Source organism: Perca fluviatilis, chromosome 16 (genome assembly GCF_010015445.1).
Source record: "Perca fluviatilis chromosome 16, GENO_Pfluv_1.0, whole genome shotgun sequence".
Lineage (NCBI taxonomy): Eukaryota > Metazoa > Chordata > Actinopteri > Perciformes > Percidae > Perca > Perca fluviatilis.
In genome coordinates, this window is record NC_053127.1 from 14,849,563 (window position 1) to 14,868,174 (window position 18,612).

General features: G+C 39.1%; 1 protein-coding gene across 2 annotated transcripts in view; it reads left to right on the top strand.

Annotated features, from left to right (window-relative positions):
* The first annotated feature begins 13,098 nt into the window (after positions 1-13,098).
* The window catches only part of gabra6b (gamma-aminobutyric acid type A receptor subunit alpha6b), a 38,343-nt gene continuing 32,829 nt past the window's right edge, over positions 13,099-18,612 (top strand). Inside the window, exons 1-7 of one of the 2 annotated variants that reach the window (XR_005636391.1) lie at positions 13,099-13,671; positions 13,835-13,953; positions 14,313-14,380; positions 15,564-15,784; positions 16,384-16,466; positions 17,085-17,228; positions 17,672-17,824. Coding sequence is in view for 1 of the 2 variants with exons in the window: in XM_039776978.1 (XP_039632912.1) it covers positions 13,583-13,671; positions 13,835-13,953; positions 14,313-14,380; positions 15,564-15,784; positions 16,384-16,466; positions 17,085-17,228; positions 17,672-17,824 (877 nt within the window). In the remaining variant the exon portion in view is untranslated. The remainder of the gene's footprint in view (positions 13,672-13,834; positions 13,954-14,312; positions 14,381-15,563; positions 15,785-16,383; positions 16,467-17,084; positions 17,229-17,671; positions 17,825-18,612) is intronic. The other variant, XM_039776978.1, reaches the window with a different exon arrangement.

Consider the following 18,612-nt stretch of genomic DNA (forward strand, 5'->3'; position numbering starts at 1 on the left):
TGTAGTACCCAGCCACACAGGAAATTTAAAGGAGAACCAAATCTGCAAGTTACTCAGGGGCACATGGGGGTCTCCTGGTTTCTTTAAACCCAGATGATCGTGACGGGAAGGTTAGTGGTTCGAATCCACGCGGGCGAGGTGGAAAATGTGGGTGGGGTTGTCTCTGTCCGTTCGTTCTTTAGACACCCGTCAGCCAACTCATCTAGCTGTCCGTGAGCAAGGCACTTAACCCCACTGCTCCAGCAGAGCTGCTCAGGAGCTCCCAGCTGAAGTCTGGACTGGGCAGCTCTTAGTATAAATGTATGGAACTTCTTGAGAGAGAGCATTCAACTTAACTTTAGTTTGATAAATCAACACGTTTTCAAGCTGACCACCAACCCGAACGTATTACATTAAGTGGAATGCAAATGTGAGACATGAGATAAATAAAGACCGTGTTGTCTGTTAGCCTCTTAGGCTATACGCCGTGTTGTATCTACATTTATGTTGTGTTTATTGAAAAATACTGAGATTGCTCAGTGACATCACCTTACGTGCATGGGTGTGGACTTGCAAGTGAGGCAGATGCCGAACAAGGGAGATGCAACTGTTCTTGTAGTTTTTCTGGGTAGCTAAGGCGGGTCCCTCGGGAAAGCTGAGGGAACAGATTCACTGTTTGCTCACTCCTTCCCAAAAAGAGAGAAAGGGAAAAAAAACTCGCTATCAGTTGATGATTCTGTCCATTGTGCTGAAATGTGTGAATTCAGTCACCCCCTCTCTCTCTGACTCTATCCATTGTGCTGAATGTGCTCCCCTTTCTCACTATCGCTTTCTCTCCACACAAAAGGGGAGTTCCGTGCTGCTATAAATGCATCCCTGCACCAACAGTTGCTCACGCATTGATCCTCAAGCATTCGGGCCTCTGACGAAAACGAGAAGCGTGGCTTAATACTCTGAGCGGTGCGGTGCTAATGCAGTGCCTTGGGGTTGAAAGATGCATGGAGCAGAGCACTATGCACTGAAGCCTACACTCAGCGCATCTTTCGCAGCCATGCACGCTTGTGGCTCCACGCATTGGTAAGCAGGATGTGCGCCACTGTGTAAATTCGGACACGAATCGTCACGGATATGGTGGGATCAGACGCGGATGTTGGAGCAGTGAGCCCTGTGTAGGAGTCCTACAGCGGCTCTACTGCCTGAGAGAGGAGGGGAGCAGAAGTGGTCATACCAGGAAGATGCTAAGTGTACCGAACTTTAAAAGCACAAGTAAAAGAAAAAAAACATCGTCCTTGAAATGATTCCACTCATGTTGGGTTTTAATTGGTTTTTTTTTTTTCCAATTAAATATTGGAATCAATTTTATTATGACAAATGAATTAAAATTCTGCTTTGGCCTGATGGGGGGCGTTGTAAAATGCGAATTTAAAAGTCAAATAAAACGCAGTTTGAATTGGGTAGTAATCTTTTTTTTATTTACTTTCAGTCCCCTTTGCACAAATTTGTGGTAATTGTATTGTAATATCTACAGGGGGTTGAATTAAAATTGAAGGGAGACAAAGATTAGCTTGGCAGCTGGAAATTTCTTGGCTTTTATTCACTTAAGAAGCTCCCACACATGTCGAAAATCCAATTAAAATGTATGTAAAATATATTTACAGTGTCTTTCATCTTATTACCTAACATTTTTGTTGCATTGTCAAAATGATAGCAGCAAAACCTGGGGCAGTGCTTTGTTTAGGGATTAAAAATGGGTCATAATAAGTTTCTCCAAAGAGCTTAATGCTTAGCAATATACTGATTTAACCTAAGGAAGCACAAGCAAGTGTACAGTTTTGGCAACAAGTTTGTCTATGGTACAGTGTGATTTCATGGTTTTCTAGTCTGCTTTCCTTGACATATTACGTCATGTTGTACTTTTAAATACATGCCTCTGCACATATGATTTGACCCCTGCAAAGTTTTGTACAGTCATTATATCAAAGTGCTTAATGTCAGACCTCTGTTGTTGCTGACAATTGGCATCAAACCGAATGTGGCCCACCTCTGTAGCAGTGTTTGTTGTTGTGATTGAATTATTGAAAGCTTAAGTACTTTTTTATAGTATTTACTTTGTCCCATCTGTGTATTTTGTTAATTACAAAGCATTGTAGATACGTTCTGTTCATTGTACAAACTTTATTTGGCATTTGTTAAAATAACTTAATCAATTTGGTACATATTTACAGTAAGTCTGCCATCCCTCTAAACTGAACAATAAGCGATCTCTTCTATACACTGCCATTGTTTTGCAAACAGTTTTTTGTAAGACTTAGCACTCTGTAGAGATAGGACAGAGTTAATATATTGTGCATACAGAATATTGTCGTTAACCAGAGTTAGTGAGGTGCCTGGCTGTAGTGCTACCTGGTTATCCGCTTGTGGCAACAGAGAGGACTCTGGGATTTCACTGAGGAAGTGACTGTTCCTGCTCCAGGGCATGCAGTAAGAGCAGCACCATGGATAGTGCTCATAACATTTGGTACATCTTTTACTAATGGGCCGGCCACCATGTTTTATATTAATTATGTAATCAACAAAAAATGGGCTGCTGTCAGAATAAAACTCCAAGTTGTTTTTCATGCACACATAGATTTTAGTGACTGTCATGAAAAACAAGTCAATCTAAGTAATGTGTAATTTGTGGCACATGGACATGTTCACTATCCATCAAGGCATTACATATCATGACCTTGTTTTACATGCATTGCATAGCTTACTAATATTCATCAAAGGGCAAACAGATGATGGAACCACAGAGCACTTTGCCAATCACAATATTATGAGTATAAAAAAGTTGTATTGTAACCCTACAATGTCAGTGGGTTGATGTTCACATCCCTTTGAAACTGGCACTGAGGCAAGCAAATACATATTTTGATCTGCTATGCTGTTCTTAATGCCTGATTAACTGAATTGTTCAACATTCCCAAAACGGCTCTAGCTCTCCGCGTTTCTCTCTATCTATGTCGTTCTGCATCTTTGCATTTTTGCACTAAGAGGGAATATTAAACATCATGCATTTCTGCCAGTGCAATATCCAGGTTGTCGTGGACAGATAAACAAAATGTCCCCAATGTCTGAGAAAAGGCATTTGTGATGTTTCAAAAATGTGCATGTAGGGAAGGAGCTTGTGATCTCGGTTGCTCTGTGTGTGTGTGTGTGTGTGTGTGTGTGTGTGTGTGTGTGTGTGTGTGTGTGTGTGTGTGTGTGTGTGTGTGTGTGTGTGTGTGTGTGTGTGTGTGTGTGTGTGTGTGTGTGTGTGTACATGTGCTTGCGTGTGTGCGTGCATGCGTGTGTGCATGCATGCGTGTGTGTGTGTTGGAGAGAGAGAGTGAGACACTGTGCCTGAGTACACAGATAACACATCTCAGTCTATTGTCTGCCATGACATTGACTTTTACTTCGCAATAAATAACCAACATGGTGGAAAAATGCAATATTTTCACACAATGCCACACACAAGTGTTTAGTTGGGCATAACGTTTCATGTCAAAAAGCTTTATGTGTACACATACACACATGCACACACTTTGTCACGGTTTACCTTTGGCACACCCTTTCCGGAGTCCCCTCATCGTGACTCTGGAAAGACTTTTGTCCCCACATTTTCAGTAATGGAAGACAAATATAATATACAATTCTAAAACCTTCTAAGTAAAAATAATGCTTCAATGCTTCATGTTCTATCATTATATATTTCTAAAAAAAATATTTATTGTGATGTACTGTAAAGTTTATCCCTGTTAAGATGTGAGGCTATAATTCTATTTATACCCACCACATGTCTAATTCATGAATGTTTTCTCAATTAAATATTGCTAAAGCTGTTGTAAGACCTAGCCAAACATTGGCAAACTAATAAAGCCAATGCAATCAGCTTTTATTTATTTACACATTTCAGGCATGTCCAGAGGGAATGTGGTAAGGGAAGAGGGTGGATTACTTTGCAGTGCTTAATAAACCCCTTCAGTTTGTGGTCTTACTGTGGAGTTTGCACCTGGTCTGTTCTCAGCAGGTAACACCTCCCTTGGTTCAACTGTCTGATATTCATCCAGCCTCACAGAGATGGAGCGGCAATATGCCAAAGCACATGGCCTAATACAGTAGCATAATTTCACCCGTTTGCTGTCATGGCTGTGTCTTTGAAATGGCCATCAACAGTGTGGAGATCCAATACACATATAAATACATATATTTACAGTTATGTGTGTGTTTATTTATCTATTTATTTGGCTTTAGTAACATAAATGTGCATTAAAGCTTGGATGTCTGATAAAAAATGACCAAACAACATAAACTTCAACAGTTAACTTACATAACATTTATAGCATAATCAAACACAATTTCCCAGGCAGAGATGAAAATTGCACTCTGCCTTTCTCTGTAACTAAAAACACCTCTCTGTATTTCTCTTTTAGGTGTACTGCAATTAGAGCATTGACATTGCTGATTAGAGCCCCTTAACTCAGCAGGAGAGCTCTATTAGGCCTGTGGAAGGCACATTTAAATGATGGCCTTGTTATTATTGACAAGGTGAGGACTTAAGTCCATGAGAAAAAAAATAAAAACTTAACTAAAAGTAAGTATTATTGGCAAAATGTACTTAAAGTATCAAATGTAAAAATACTCCTTATGCAGAGTTGAGAGTTGCAGTGTAAGCAGAAACTTAAATTGTTTTGGGTAATCTAATGAATAGAAATGCATTGTATTCTATAAACTCAGACGTAAAATCCTAATTTGCTAATTAACTAGTAATAACAATTTTCAAATTAATGTAGTTGACTACAAAGTAATATATTTGCCTCTGAAATTAAATAGAAGTAGCCTATAAAACAGCAAAAAAATGCAAATACAATGCTCAGCTAGTATAAGTACCTCAAACTTGTACTTAAAGGACTATAGTTAACTATAGTTATTATAATAACCTGGAGAATAGATGGGTAGATCATGGAAAATAAAACCCAATCCAAGTAAAGCCCCTGAAAACTTGCTTTCAAATCTTAGGTATTTCTGTTTAATATTAAATATTCAGTATTTTTTAATACATTTTTTATTCTCTCACTAAATAATCTGGATGCCAAAACAAGGCTTTTCCCCCCTCTACATCCAGGCTGTGAGGTGGCAATTGTGTTCATAAATACCATACCTTATAGATCTATAGGCCAACATGCTACCTACAGTCACTATTTACCTTTACTGGAGGCAAAATAGCCCATCAACATAGCCTCAAAATGCCACTGGATGTGTTCTGGACTGCAGGGTTTCCATGCAAGCCTTGACACCACAGAGGCCTGCTGTTGGCATGGATCTCCACCTGTCCCTGGCAAAATGTCATCGTGGTGGTTTTGACCTCTGAAGTGTAGATAAGCACGACAAACGAAGTCCATCAGCCAACCTTGACGCCTCATTACCCTCCCTCTACCAGATGAGGCAGTGTAGTGGAAGTTTCCCGTTGCAGCAGGGGTAAAGTTTTGAAAGTTATTAAAATGAAACAAATAAGACAGTCAAAGACTAAACCAAGTTTTTTATTTTTTTTTATTTTATTAGATATATTTGCAAATATTGGAGTAATACAGTTTCACAAACAGCACATCAGCTCAGTGTGAAAAGTTTCTTCAATGAGTGAACAGAAACACTGAGCTTATATGCACAACAGGAAAAGGGGAGTGATAATCACACATGTTCTGGTCTAAACATGACTTTGCATTTCTTACAGGCAACTTTAGACGATAAAGATAATGCTAAAGCTCAAGAGACATCATGGAGCCACTTCATTCTTTCCCCTCTGCCCTACTTTCACCCTGAGGTCACATGCCCCGTACATCTCAACTGGCAAGGGAGGACTGAATAGGCAGAGAGAGATAGTTTACTGTGACCTTGTACCTTTATCGGTTCATACTAAGGCCGTACGCATTCGTCTCCAGACTTGGTGGCTCCCACTTAGTTTAGCAAAATCAGAATCAACATGTGGGAATGAGATAAACTCCCTTTCAGTATTGTGGGAAAAACTAAAACAGAAATAAAACATAAAAAGTAAAAGAATCATGCCTAAATGTAATTTTGCCATTACAGCAGCACCTGCAATCCCTTGAAGGTTACGGTGTCCTTCCCCGCCTAGTTACCACCAAAAAAGCAGACAGTTGGCTGATTCCTTGCCTACCTTCACACACACTCTCTCTCTTCATGTCTTTCACTCTGCCCCTGACAGACGTTGGTTATCACTGCCAGAACTGCTGACAGGAGTCCAGGGTGAGTGTCAGCTTTAGCCACAGTTGGAACGGGTGGAAAAATGGAGGGAGAGATAGAAGGAGGGAAGGATAGGAGGATTATTTGAGGGCCTCTGCCAAAAGCCCCTCTTTTGGTGTCTTGGCATTAGAAGTGATGATTTAGATGATGACACAGGATGATAACACAGCAGTTGGCCTCTAGTGTCGCCGTTTCACCATGCCACCTGCAGATTACAAAGATCAAGAGCTACTGTGACACAGTGAGGCTGACACTTGATGCCATTCAAAGTGGCACTTTAGTTTCAACATGGCATATCAGCAATTTAAATAAGGGAGAGTTGATACTACGTAGATAGTACAAAACTGAGACATATTCCCAAACAACTTAAAAACTCTTTTCTAAAGGTTTGTTTTCTCTCTTTAAGTAAAATCCCAACAAGCAGCCCAACAGTGCATTACCAAGTGAATATTGTGTTTTTCACTTTTTAATTGAGATTTTAGGTGAATAAATTGCAACCTTGACGGACAACCAGCTGTTTGGACCAGGTCAAGCTTAATCTGAACAACTCAGTTTGAAGACACAACTCCGCAGAGTTGGCAAAGTACCACCTCTGCAGGCTCGCTGACTTTAACTTGACATTGATTATTTTTCCATAAGTACAAGTGGTAACCATAGAGACTGAATAATAACTCTCATTTCTTACATCTGCTGAAGGAGGCCTATCATATGCATAGAACAAATTTAGCATCACCTAAATAATTTGTGTTTTCCATAACAAGTGTTAGAAGAACAAAACATTTAACTCAAAGGATGCATGGCTTCTCTCTTGCACATCATGGTAGTTTATTGTGTGGTATGTATGTATGTGTGCACCTTTTCTTATTCTCATTATCTTTGAGGTTAAGTTTAAGACTTCAGAGTCAGGATGTTTTTTGTGAAGCGGTTAGTGGCTATTCCAGTAGGCTATATTTTGTAAATTTCATTAACTATAATGAGAAATGAAATACAGTTGCAGAGGTTTTTATATTGACTCAATTCCCTAGAAATATGCCTGTCTTGACTTCAGCAATGATAAAGGGAATTGTGTTTTTGGTGGTCATTAATTAATTTCTTTTTTTGACCCCAAATAAATGTTTTTGTGAGTGATGACCTTCCTCGAGTTATGCTGCACTATATGAATTCATGTAGTGATTGTACTGGAACAGTGTTTTTAGAAAATAAGAAAAGTGCAAATGCGTTTCATCCCCACCTGTGCATGTACGTAATCTTGTATTTGACCATATATACTGTACATGTGCAAACTATTAATAATAAAAAAAATAGGTTTATAGTATTGTGTCTGCGCTTATCTGAATGTGCATTTTTGTGTCTGCGCATTTACAGAAACATGCCTCAAGTTTTACAAGAAAGTTACGTGCCACTTGGAGGAAAGATCAATTATTATATGCATAACATTTACATTACAATAACAAATACAAACCCTGAGGCAATAAAGTTTATTGAATTGACTTTCTGTGTTTTTAATTCCATCTCTCTGTGCTGCAGGCTGTTGGCAGTTGTCCAGCACACCTCATTGTGAAGCTTTTGGCTGGAGTCAGGCGAAAGGTCAACCAAGACAGTGAGGACAACTGTTTTCTTAAAATCAACATTTATTTTATCTTACTATGATATGGTTTGGTCTCCATGGAAACTGCAGAGGATTCTTTTTTTTTCCCTTACTTCGAATACACTGGAGGTGGTGCAGCACATCATGTCTGAGGAGAAGAGATTTTAAAGAACTACAGTGTTGTGGCTATGGGGGAGAGAAAAAAAGGCTATACCCAGTCTCAAAGTTTATCTCAATGTAGGTCTTAAGCGATAAGTTACTTACGAAAAAGCACTAACAAACACATACTGCATGTTCATCCAACCACTAACACATGCACAATACATAACCTTCATCCTATACATTTATGTTATGTTGGACTGTAACCCCTATCTCCAAACTCTCCACCACTACCTAACCCTTACCCCTAAAACGTTCCTAAATTCAAGTCTTAACCCTAAACCTTTTTTATCAAAACATACTGATGGAACCGTAACTCATACACTAACCTTAAGTTAATTCTAACTTTTCCCTAACCCTACACCTCATTCGAATCACTTTCAGAAGCAATGACCAGAAATTCCTCACCTTTCTATTCTTGTTTAGAAATACCCACACACACGAACACATTTCACCACACATGCTGAGCTTCTCCTACTGTAAGTGGTTACCATAGATACCACATGCTGAGGCTCATGAAATACAGTGGGTCCATCTCACACGGGAGCTATCGTGTATTTATAGAAGCACTGTGGTGTGGCCAGAAATTAGTTTAGAAATGCACTTTTTTGAGGTAATAACAAGCAATGAAGTGCTGTAGCGTGTAAGTAGGTACTGTGAGCCATGGTGTACTATGTTAGCAGTGACTTTGAACTGTCATTGTGTGTAGGACCTCAGTGTAATAATAATAAGATGGATGTTGGAAACGTCTGTGATGCTGAACGTACAGTAAGGCATTCAGAATATTCTTTGTCATCTGTTTCTGCAGCTTCTTTCTGTCTTTCACGGCATGTCTTTGTGTATGTCAGTCTCAGTCTATTTTCCACAGAAACATTTGAATAACTATCACTGAACAAACAGCTTAACAAAAAAAACAACCTTTCTAGTTCTGCCATCTGAGAGCTCCTCATCCTTCAAAAGGTCAGCGAGTTTTGGAAAGTTTCTTTCAATAATCTGCTAGCTCTGCACCAAGCTGCGTGTTTATGAAATAAACATACAGAATGCTTATCATGACTATTAAATTTATTCTTTCTTCCACCAGTGTATTTCTTATTTGAATTACTCTGCTTCGCAAATGAGGTAATTTTATTCTTCAATAAAATCAAGGAATAAGGCATACATAATTGCAATCCATCATAATCACTGTGCCTTTTTCATCTCATTCAGACTTAAGTCTAATGAATGGTTCAGTGATTATATTTTGTCGAAATATTTTCTATTAGATATAATGGCCTCTTATTATTTAACATTGTTCACTTGACATGGGCTTTAAAAACTAATGACCAATTACACAGAGGAATGAATTGGGCCAGATGAAATAGAGAATGAGATATCAGAAGAAGATGTTGGCTATGGCTGAATAATCCAAAATAATTTTTAAATGTTTCACCTGAGCTAACTATTATCTCTACTGACTTTCAATTAGTAGGATTGTTTTATATATCATATATAAATACTGTATAATCTGCATTTACAGAGCTCCCAATTTATCCAGTCTAAACATCTGCTTCTCTACTCTCTCAAGTACTTCTGTTGGGCTGTGTGCCTGACACTTGCTTCAAGACTTTTGGGATCCAGCAAGACAGTGATCCAGTCAGGAAGACAGGCATTGCATTTGAATAGCTGTCTATAAGTCAGTCAGTCTTCCAGCCATTCAAGAGATTCATCTAGCTACTCAGTACACTATTCTATCAATGGGCCATTTATCTGACAATCAAAGAGCCAGCAAGCCTCTATATCTAGAAAAAGAATCACTATGCTGACAGGAAACAAGGTGGAAAAACAGGCAGACAAGACACAGTTATATGCAATAACACACATGTGAGTGCACATGTAGCATTCTGATTTAGGCCATGGCAATCATCTCTAATCTAAACAATATTGTGTGGCTGCAGATGCCTAGTATCATGTCTATGAATTCAGTATTATACTGTGCTAAGTTTGCCCAAATGCTGAATGGTCTTTTGTAATAGGTGACATGCCTACAGAGCGGAGACTAATAATGACTATGTGGGTGTGTCCAGTGCATGGTACTTAAAGCTACCAGCTAAAGAGATGGATTAAAAAGCAATAGCTCTTGTCCATGTCATGTGAGTGTACTCTATGTGTGTACACTATACACGTGGGTCTGTGCAGGCTTGTGACGTTTCTAAGCAGTTGCAGAGCATGCTAAGGACATTCCCACCAATGAGGGGAAGAAAAAGTTCACTCTTTCCTGGGCATGTTCATCCACAACCTCATCTAGTGCAAGCAAAGTGAATCAGGTCAGGAGCCTTTCATGGTCAGTGCACTGTGGTTTGTCAGATGAGCTGACCTCATGGTTGATAAGATCAAGTTGATCACAGCATTAGGGTCAGATTACTTTGTCTACCAGCAAGCCAGCAGAGAAGCTGTAACATCAACTTGTTTGCAAATTATATAAGACTCATTCTCAATTGCCACTACAACTGCTTCTACTCCAGTATGTACAGTATATATGACTACTGCTGCTTCGTCTCCTACTTGCTTGCTACTGCTATTACTATGTCTACCACTCCTACTATTCCTGCTGCTATTCCCCCTAAACTGCTACTTCTACTCCTACTACTGTTTTTTCTTCTATTGCTACAGCTCTCGGATGTTGGATTGCAGTGGATACTGAGAAAGAATATCTAAAGGTATTTGGTTTGATCCCCCCAGTACACCCAGAAAGGTTACATATGTCCCTGAACAACACACCATACAGCTAAGCAGATGACACCCAAATAATTCTCTTCTTTCCGGAGTCTGAAACTCAAGTAGCAGCATGTATGTTGGCCTGTCTGACTGACATTTCTTCTTGGATGTCCACACACCATCTGAAACTCAACCTTGACAAGACTGAGCTTCTTTTCCTTCCAGGGAAGGGCTCTCCTACCCAAGACCTGAATATAACAATTGACAACTCTGTGGTAGTTCCCACCCAGACTGCTAGAAACCTGGATGTGACACTTGACGACCAACTCTCCTTCACTGCCAACATTGCTGCAACTACCCGATCATGTAGATACATGCTGCATAACATCAGAAGGATACGTCCCCTTCTAACGCAGAAGGCGGCTCAGGTTCTGGTTCAGGCTCTTGTTATCTCACGTCTACACTACTGCAACTCACTCCTGATTAACCTGCCTGCATGAGCCATCCGGCCCCTGCAGCTCATTCAGAACACAGCAGCTCGACTTGTCTTCAACCTCCCCAAGTTCTCTCACACTACACCGCTCCTCCGCTCTCTTCACTGGTTACCAATTGCTGCCCACATCCGCTTCAAGACACTAATACTTACATACAGGGCCACGAACGGATCAGCCCCAGCATTCATCCAGGACATGGTCAAACCATATACCCCAACCCGCCCACTCCGCTCTGCATCAGCCAACCTGCTTGCTGTCCCCTCACAGCGAGGGACAACTAATCACTCAACGAAATCCGGACTGTTTGCTGTCCTGGCTCCTAAATGGTGGAATGAGCTCCCCATTGACATCAGGATGGCCGAAAGCCTACACATCTACCGCCGAAGGCTAAAAACACATCTATTCCGACTACACCTTGGATAAACATAAATATATATATATATATATATATATATATATATATATATATATATATATATATATATATATATATATATATATATATTTCTTGAAGCTGCACTTTCATATGGCTCTTTGTAGTTTTGCTTATTTAAAGCTAATGTACTTGCACTTACTACTTGTTGTCTGGAGTTTGCACCTTCCGGGTTGAAAGCATTTAATTGGATAAAAGCGTCAGCTAAATGACATGTAATGTAATGTAATACCAAGGAACTCCTCTAGTGTTGCACCACAAGAAGCTGATTCACTGTGACTTCTTCAAAGAAATGCATACACTCTCTGTTTGTGTGGAACTCTTGGAAATGTAAATTCCAGTTACCTTACGTTAACTTAAAATCATATGGAACCACCCAGTTTTACTATGACTATAGAGTAAAACCTACCAGTACAGGTTTTCAGCGAAAACCAAGAGGAATCTTTTCATTCATCAATAATGTCTAATCTTTGGTAACACTGGATGCCCTTTATCTGAAAATGATCCATTGTTGTCTGTGTATGATTTAAATCATATTTTGAGATCATTATATAACGTGTTTTGAGTATGAAGAGACCAGAGTTGAAGGATTATGTTGCATAATCAGTCTCCACATTTGAATGCTGTCAGAAGAATTTCCTATATTTTTTTCTCCCTCACTTGAATTATTGATAACATGACTATGATACCACTTATGATGAAAAAGTAATGTTGTGCTAAAATAATGTACAGTACTCTAGTGATAAATTGAGACACAATGTAGTGAAGACACTTGCTGAAGCTTGATTTTCCAACATTGGCTCTTTTATTTTTTTCTTATTTTTTTCAGTTTAAGGTTCAGGTTAGGTTAAGGTAAGTTATGTTTAACGCAAGGGTTATAATTATAATTTAAGTCACAAATGGTAGTGCAGTCAAAAGATTCCACCCACACAGTGTTTGCTTTAACGCTTAGTTATTCACCAACCTTTTGATCGAATAATCTTCATATTGAATTTACCACTCTTTTCACCCAACCTTTAAACTACCAAAATGTGACAAATTCCACATTTGCAATTGGCCAGCATTCTCCATGCCACAACCCCATCAGCTGATGGCCGTGCACACTGCTAGCTGTGCCACTGAAAGGGCAACTTTACTGGGCACCAGTGAAAATGATGCAATTTCATTTGTGTTTTTGCAACAGAAATAAACTCATCGCTGTATGAATAGCTGACTTCATGTGGTTTCCCCTTGCTCTTTGTCTATGGATAGTGTGAGTTTGAAGTTGCACTAAATGTATCTACCACCTACTCCACTCAACCATCCAACCACTTTATGAATCACAGTTCACCATGCTTTATCTCTAGCAGCAATTTTCTGTCTTTGTATGGCCAAGCACTGTGGTTTCACACACACACACACACACACACACACACACACACACACACACACACACACACACACTCAGGAGTAACAAAAGCTGAGAAGGCAGTCGCAAAATCATATCATTTAAAAAAGATACTGCATTCAAAAAGGTCACTTGGTATACTGTCCATTGATATAATAGTACTGTATTTGTGCAGGTTCTCTTCTTGTACTTCTCCCTCCCCTCTTTCTTTCTATTTCTCTCCATCGCTCTTTTCTCCTCGACATCCTTAATCAAATAGGCACAGTAACCGTCATTATCTTCATCAAACAGAAACCTTTTTACTAAATATTCAAGTTGCTCTTGAGAACAGTGTATTTCTTGATAAATGCCATGTTGGGTTAATGTGCACGTTCGTCCCTCCTCTTCACTCTCTTCACTCTCTTAAAAACTCTTCAGGTTTTTCCAACTGAGCGATTCTGAGGCGGGCGCAATCGCACTAGAGGGGAAGTCAAGTCGTGCTGGACTGGCGCGATATCCTCGCACGGTTTTACAACTAAAAGAAGACCTGCCCCGCGTTTAATCATGCTTTTAAATGATGGAATATGCTGATTTTAAAAGTTGACCAGGGATTTCTAGTTGTGGGGTGTTTGCGAGGCATGGCTTTCCTTTTAACTTGCTTGTTTCTGTCTTGGTGAGTATGACAACTCTTTTCTCTGCATGTTCTCGGACCTTTACGCACGGGAACCAAAGACTGTGGATGGATGTGTATTTGAGAAACTTTGTATTTTCAGCTGTTTTATAATAAGCTTTTTTGGTAATAAGCAATCATTTGTGCATATGTACTTTAATTACAGTGCAAGCAGTGTTTGGGGAAATCAGCACGGTGATACCAATATCTATTTGGATAACATCACGCGCATATTGGATAGATTACTGGATGGCTATGACAACAGGCTGCGACCTGGATTTGGAGGTATGCTATTGACCATGTCGTATTGTATTTTAAACGATATTGCCTCATACATTATTGGATCAATGTTCCTTTTCTTAGAAGATCAAGTTTTTCTCCAGTAGTTGTGTGTGCCTCATTTTGCTTTTGTGCTGTAATGGTTCAAAATTGTGTATTGTCCTATATACAATTATGATACAATACCAGCTAACAACTGAAAACTGAGTTTCAGAATCAACTCAGAATCAATTTCATGTCCTCTATGCATAGGCTACACATAGCTTTATTTGTACACTGCTTTATATTTTGAAATACATTAAAATGTCAGTTTCAAAGTTATTTTTGTGTGTGTATCAAAGCAACTACTTATCCTTCTGCTGTAGGTCCAGTTACAGAGGTCAAAACTGACATCTTTGTCACCAGCTTTGGACCTGTTTCAGATGTTGAGATGGTATGTAAACCAGGCTGACTGCTGAAATACAGATACCGTATGCACAGGCTAATTCACTGGCTGCCATACACATGCATGTGTATCATCACTTGTCAATGTAGATGTCAATGTATGAACACACAATAGAATATGTACAGTTTTCCCCGTAACTTCTTGCATATAGCATACTGCTCCCCATCCTTCATTATTCCAGCATTTGGGCATGATGTCATTAGTGCAGCTTAGGATTTTAATCTGGTTGACAATCCCCCCCATCTGAGAGAGAGAGAGAGAGACACAGAGAGAGACACAGAGAGAGAGAGAGAGAGAGAGAAAGAGAGAGGGAGATGTGGCTGATGTTGGGATGGGATAGGTTTGCTACTCCTGTCATGGGATAGGCTGAGCGCTGTATGTCTGTTGCCCTCTACACTGCTCAGGCTTTAGGCTTTCACTGCATCTAAAGCCTACTTGAACTGCCATGTGATAAGCTGGTGGCAGTTCTATAGAGATGCATGTAAAAGGCTCTTCAGGGCAGCAAGGTCATCCATTTGATCAAAAGGCATCCTAGACTTTATGCTGAATCTGTAGATACAATAAACAGTTTTCACATTTAATGATTTTATCATCAATCAATCTTGAATTCACTTTATTTTCATACCTTGCAGTCCATCGAAAATAAGAAGAAATATAAGATGAGCTTATAACATATGCTGTTGCATATGTTGAAAACATGTTTTATGTCTTGGTATCTGTTTGAGTTGCATTGTCTTGTAAATAAATGTAATATAAATGACAAAGAAACATAATTCTAGGGATGTTTTTAGAATATTACAACATATCTGTGTCTCTATATATCTGTGTTAGTAATATCTTAAAATCCGATATTAACTATCTAAAAAGAAACAACAACAAATAAATGTCTTGATTGTGAAAACGATAAATACAGGAAATCTATGTTTTTAATTTCATTAGTACTAGCAGAAATAGTAAAATAGTCCAGAAATGATACAAAAAAACAGACTACATTGCCAGTACTCGTTCCATCAGGTCCAACAAAAACCATGGCTCACAAACCCATCTGCCATTCTCTCCGGGGGTAGTGGAGATAGTAGCTGCAAGAGCAGAAGCAGCACCAGCAGTAGGATTGGTAGTAGTAGCAGTAGTAGTAAATAAATCCTTAACCCACACTCTAACCTCCATCCAGGAATACACCATGGACGTGTTCTTTCGTCAGACATGGATCGATGAACGGCTAAAATTCGAAGGCCCCATCGAGATCCTGCGGCTCAACAACCTGATGGTCAGCAAGATATGGACGCCGGACACCTTTTTCCGGAATGGCAAGAGGTCGATCTCTCACAACATGACCACCCCCAACAAGCTGTTCCGCATCATGCAGAACGGAACTATCCTCTACACCATGAGGTAACAGTGCTGGACAGTGATCTCCAAACCCAGCCAAGACCGGAATAGAGCACAGACCTGGAAAGCAAATCAAACAAACACACATCCAAGAATATGCACGGACATAAAACAAAATGAAGAGTGCCATTCCAAAAAACAAGATATGGGCCATCTGATACTGAAAACAGGCCTGGAATGCAATTCAAACAAACATGACTGCGGCTTTGTTCCAATGTAGCATTAAAAAATTCCCCTTCAATTACTGATGGCAGGAAAACATATTTTTTTAAATAATTAGAATATTTAAGTGGAACAACTTTAGTTTAAAACACTGAATTATTAAGTTAAAGAGCTTTATTTGATACTTATTGTTAATTTTTGTCATTAGTAACCTTTGGGAGAGCTACATGTGTTGCCATTATGCAAAATCATTACCTATTAATCTCTACAGAGTTCACGCATCCACTTTACATCAAATATTGCTTTTGGTTTGTACAGCCAATGTACAGCATGGTACCACAATGACTGGATCCAGCTTAAAACAGTAGTCATTACTGAGCAAGTAAGAGACTATCAAAAATAAATCAAACACCCCTTCCAACTCTTCTCTATTCCGACAGATTAACTATAAATGCAGAGTGTCCCATGCGTCTGATGAACTTCCCAATGGACGGCCATGCCTGCCCGCTCAAGTTTGGGAGTTGTGAGTTTGTTTTTTGTTAAGCCTCACTGGTCTGACAGATGGTGTCACTCTCAGATGATCACTCTGTCACTGAGTAACTGACTGTCCGACAGAATTTATTTAAAGATTTCCATTTCAAATGTTGCTAACAGTACATTTGGGGAACTGTAAAAAAAAAATCTATGCCAGCAGTTCCTCATTCAATATCTGTTAAGTGTATAGAAGACTGGGCCTGCAAAAATGTGAATGAAATAAAATTTGTTTCTCTCCCCTTAAATGATGGTTGTATTCACTGAAATGTTTTCAAAAACATGAATATGCCAGCTTTTTCTTTTTTCTTTGGCACAAGCATATTTCAGTTCATTGCTCAGCCGTTACATGTGCATGTTTGTTTTTCAGCGTTATTTGTTTGTTTGTATGCTTATTTATTTATTAGTTAATTTACAGAATGCAGAAAGTAGGTTAGTTTTAAAAGCCAGAAACCAGACAGCAGTAATCATCTTTGTCCCTTTATCTGTTATTCTCTCAAAGTGTCAAAAGTTTCTTTGCGCTTTGTGTCCTAAATTATAAAAAATAAAAATACTTTTTGAAATGGTGGATGTCTAAGTTTTAACAAAGTTCTCCATTCATCCTGTCTAGATGCTTACCCCATCAGCGAGATTGTGTACACTTGGAAGAAGGGTCCTCTGTCCTCTGTGGAGGTGCCACAGGAATCATCCAGTTTGCTGCAGTACGACCTCATCGGTCAGACAGTGTCAAGCGAGAGGCTGAAGTCCAACACAGGTGATAAGAGATAAATAGAAATGTGCTCAGAATTGTCTTGTCCAATGTGCAGTATGGGTTGAGATTACCCTCTCCAGGTCACTATTTCAAAGCTCTCTTAGAGTATGTGGTTTTGACTTTTTATGTGAGGTGTGACATGTTTTCTACAAGGTTTCTCTGGGATTAGGTAATATATCGTTATATATAAAATTACTGATTTGCCTGATTTGTTCAGTTACACTTTACTTGAAGGTATCTACATAAGAGTGACATGACTCTGTCATGAACATAAACATTATAAACAAGTCATAAACGTTTATGACATAACGCTTCTGTCAGACAGCGTCATTCGGCTTTTGTCATGACAAGTTAGGGTTAGGGTTCATGTGTTCATGACAGTGTCATGTCACTCTTATGTAGATACCTACAAGTAAAGTGTTACCATTTGTTCTTTACTCTCTCAGGTGAATATGTCATCATGACAGTCCACTTCCACCTGCAAAGGAAAATGGGCTTCTTCCTGATTCAGACTTACATTCCCTGTATTATGACTGTCATCCTGGCCCAAGTCTCTTTCTGGATTAATAAGGAATCAGTTCCAGCTCGGACTGTGTTTGGTAAGATTTCTTTAAATGTATTTATATGCTGTATAAATTCCAGTGTACGTTTCATGCAAATTTTCAAGTGAAAAGGGACATTGATGCAGACTGAAGCAAATGGAAGAACACATGCTGCACATTGCTTTCCTGCTGGGATGGAATCATTTGGAAAAGGAATAAAACATTCTCATTTTAACTGCCAATAACTGCAAAACAATAGCTTGCAAATAATGTAGGTGTTATCTTAGAAAAAAGTATTTTCAGTTGTTGTTTTGCATGATTGCAATTACTTAAATTCACTGAGTAGAACAAGTCAGTTGGTAATTTCTAAAGCTGTGCCTCTGATGCATCATCCAGTAGTTCTCGTAGTTCTGATGAATCTTTGTTTTACATGTATATGCTGCAAAAGTTTATATCAAGTTTTAGTTTTCACTGTTTTCAGCTGTTAAAGTCTTCAAGTATCCTAAACTCAAATTAAAATGTATCGACTCACCACCCACTGTTTGACCTCAGTGTGAGTCTAGCTCTACAAACTTTAAGCAAGCATACTTTTCTCTATTTACTGCACACTGATTGGTTTGAACTACACCGACTGCTCCTTAAAATACAACCTTTTGCAAGAGAACAAAGACAGACACAGTCATCAGTCAACAGTATGTTTTAACCTTTATTTCATTATGTCTATTCCTCCTTTGCTGGGCTGGAGATGAATTAATTGGGAATACAATTTTTAAAATTGGTCATGGATGGGCAGAGAGAGGGAGGATGTTTACTTGGCCTTCTTCAGAGCACTCACAGGTTCCGCT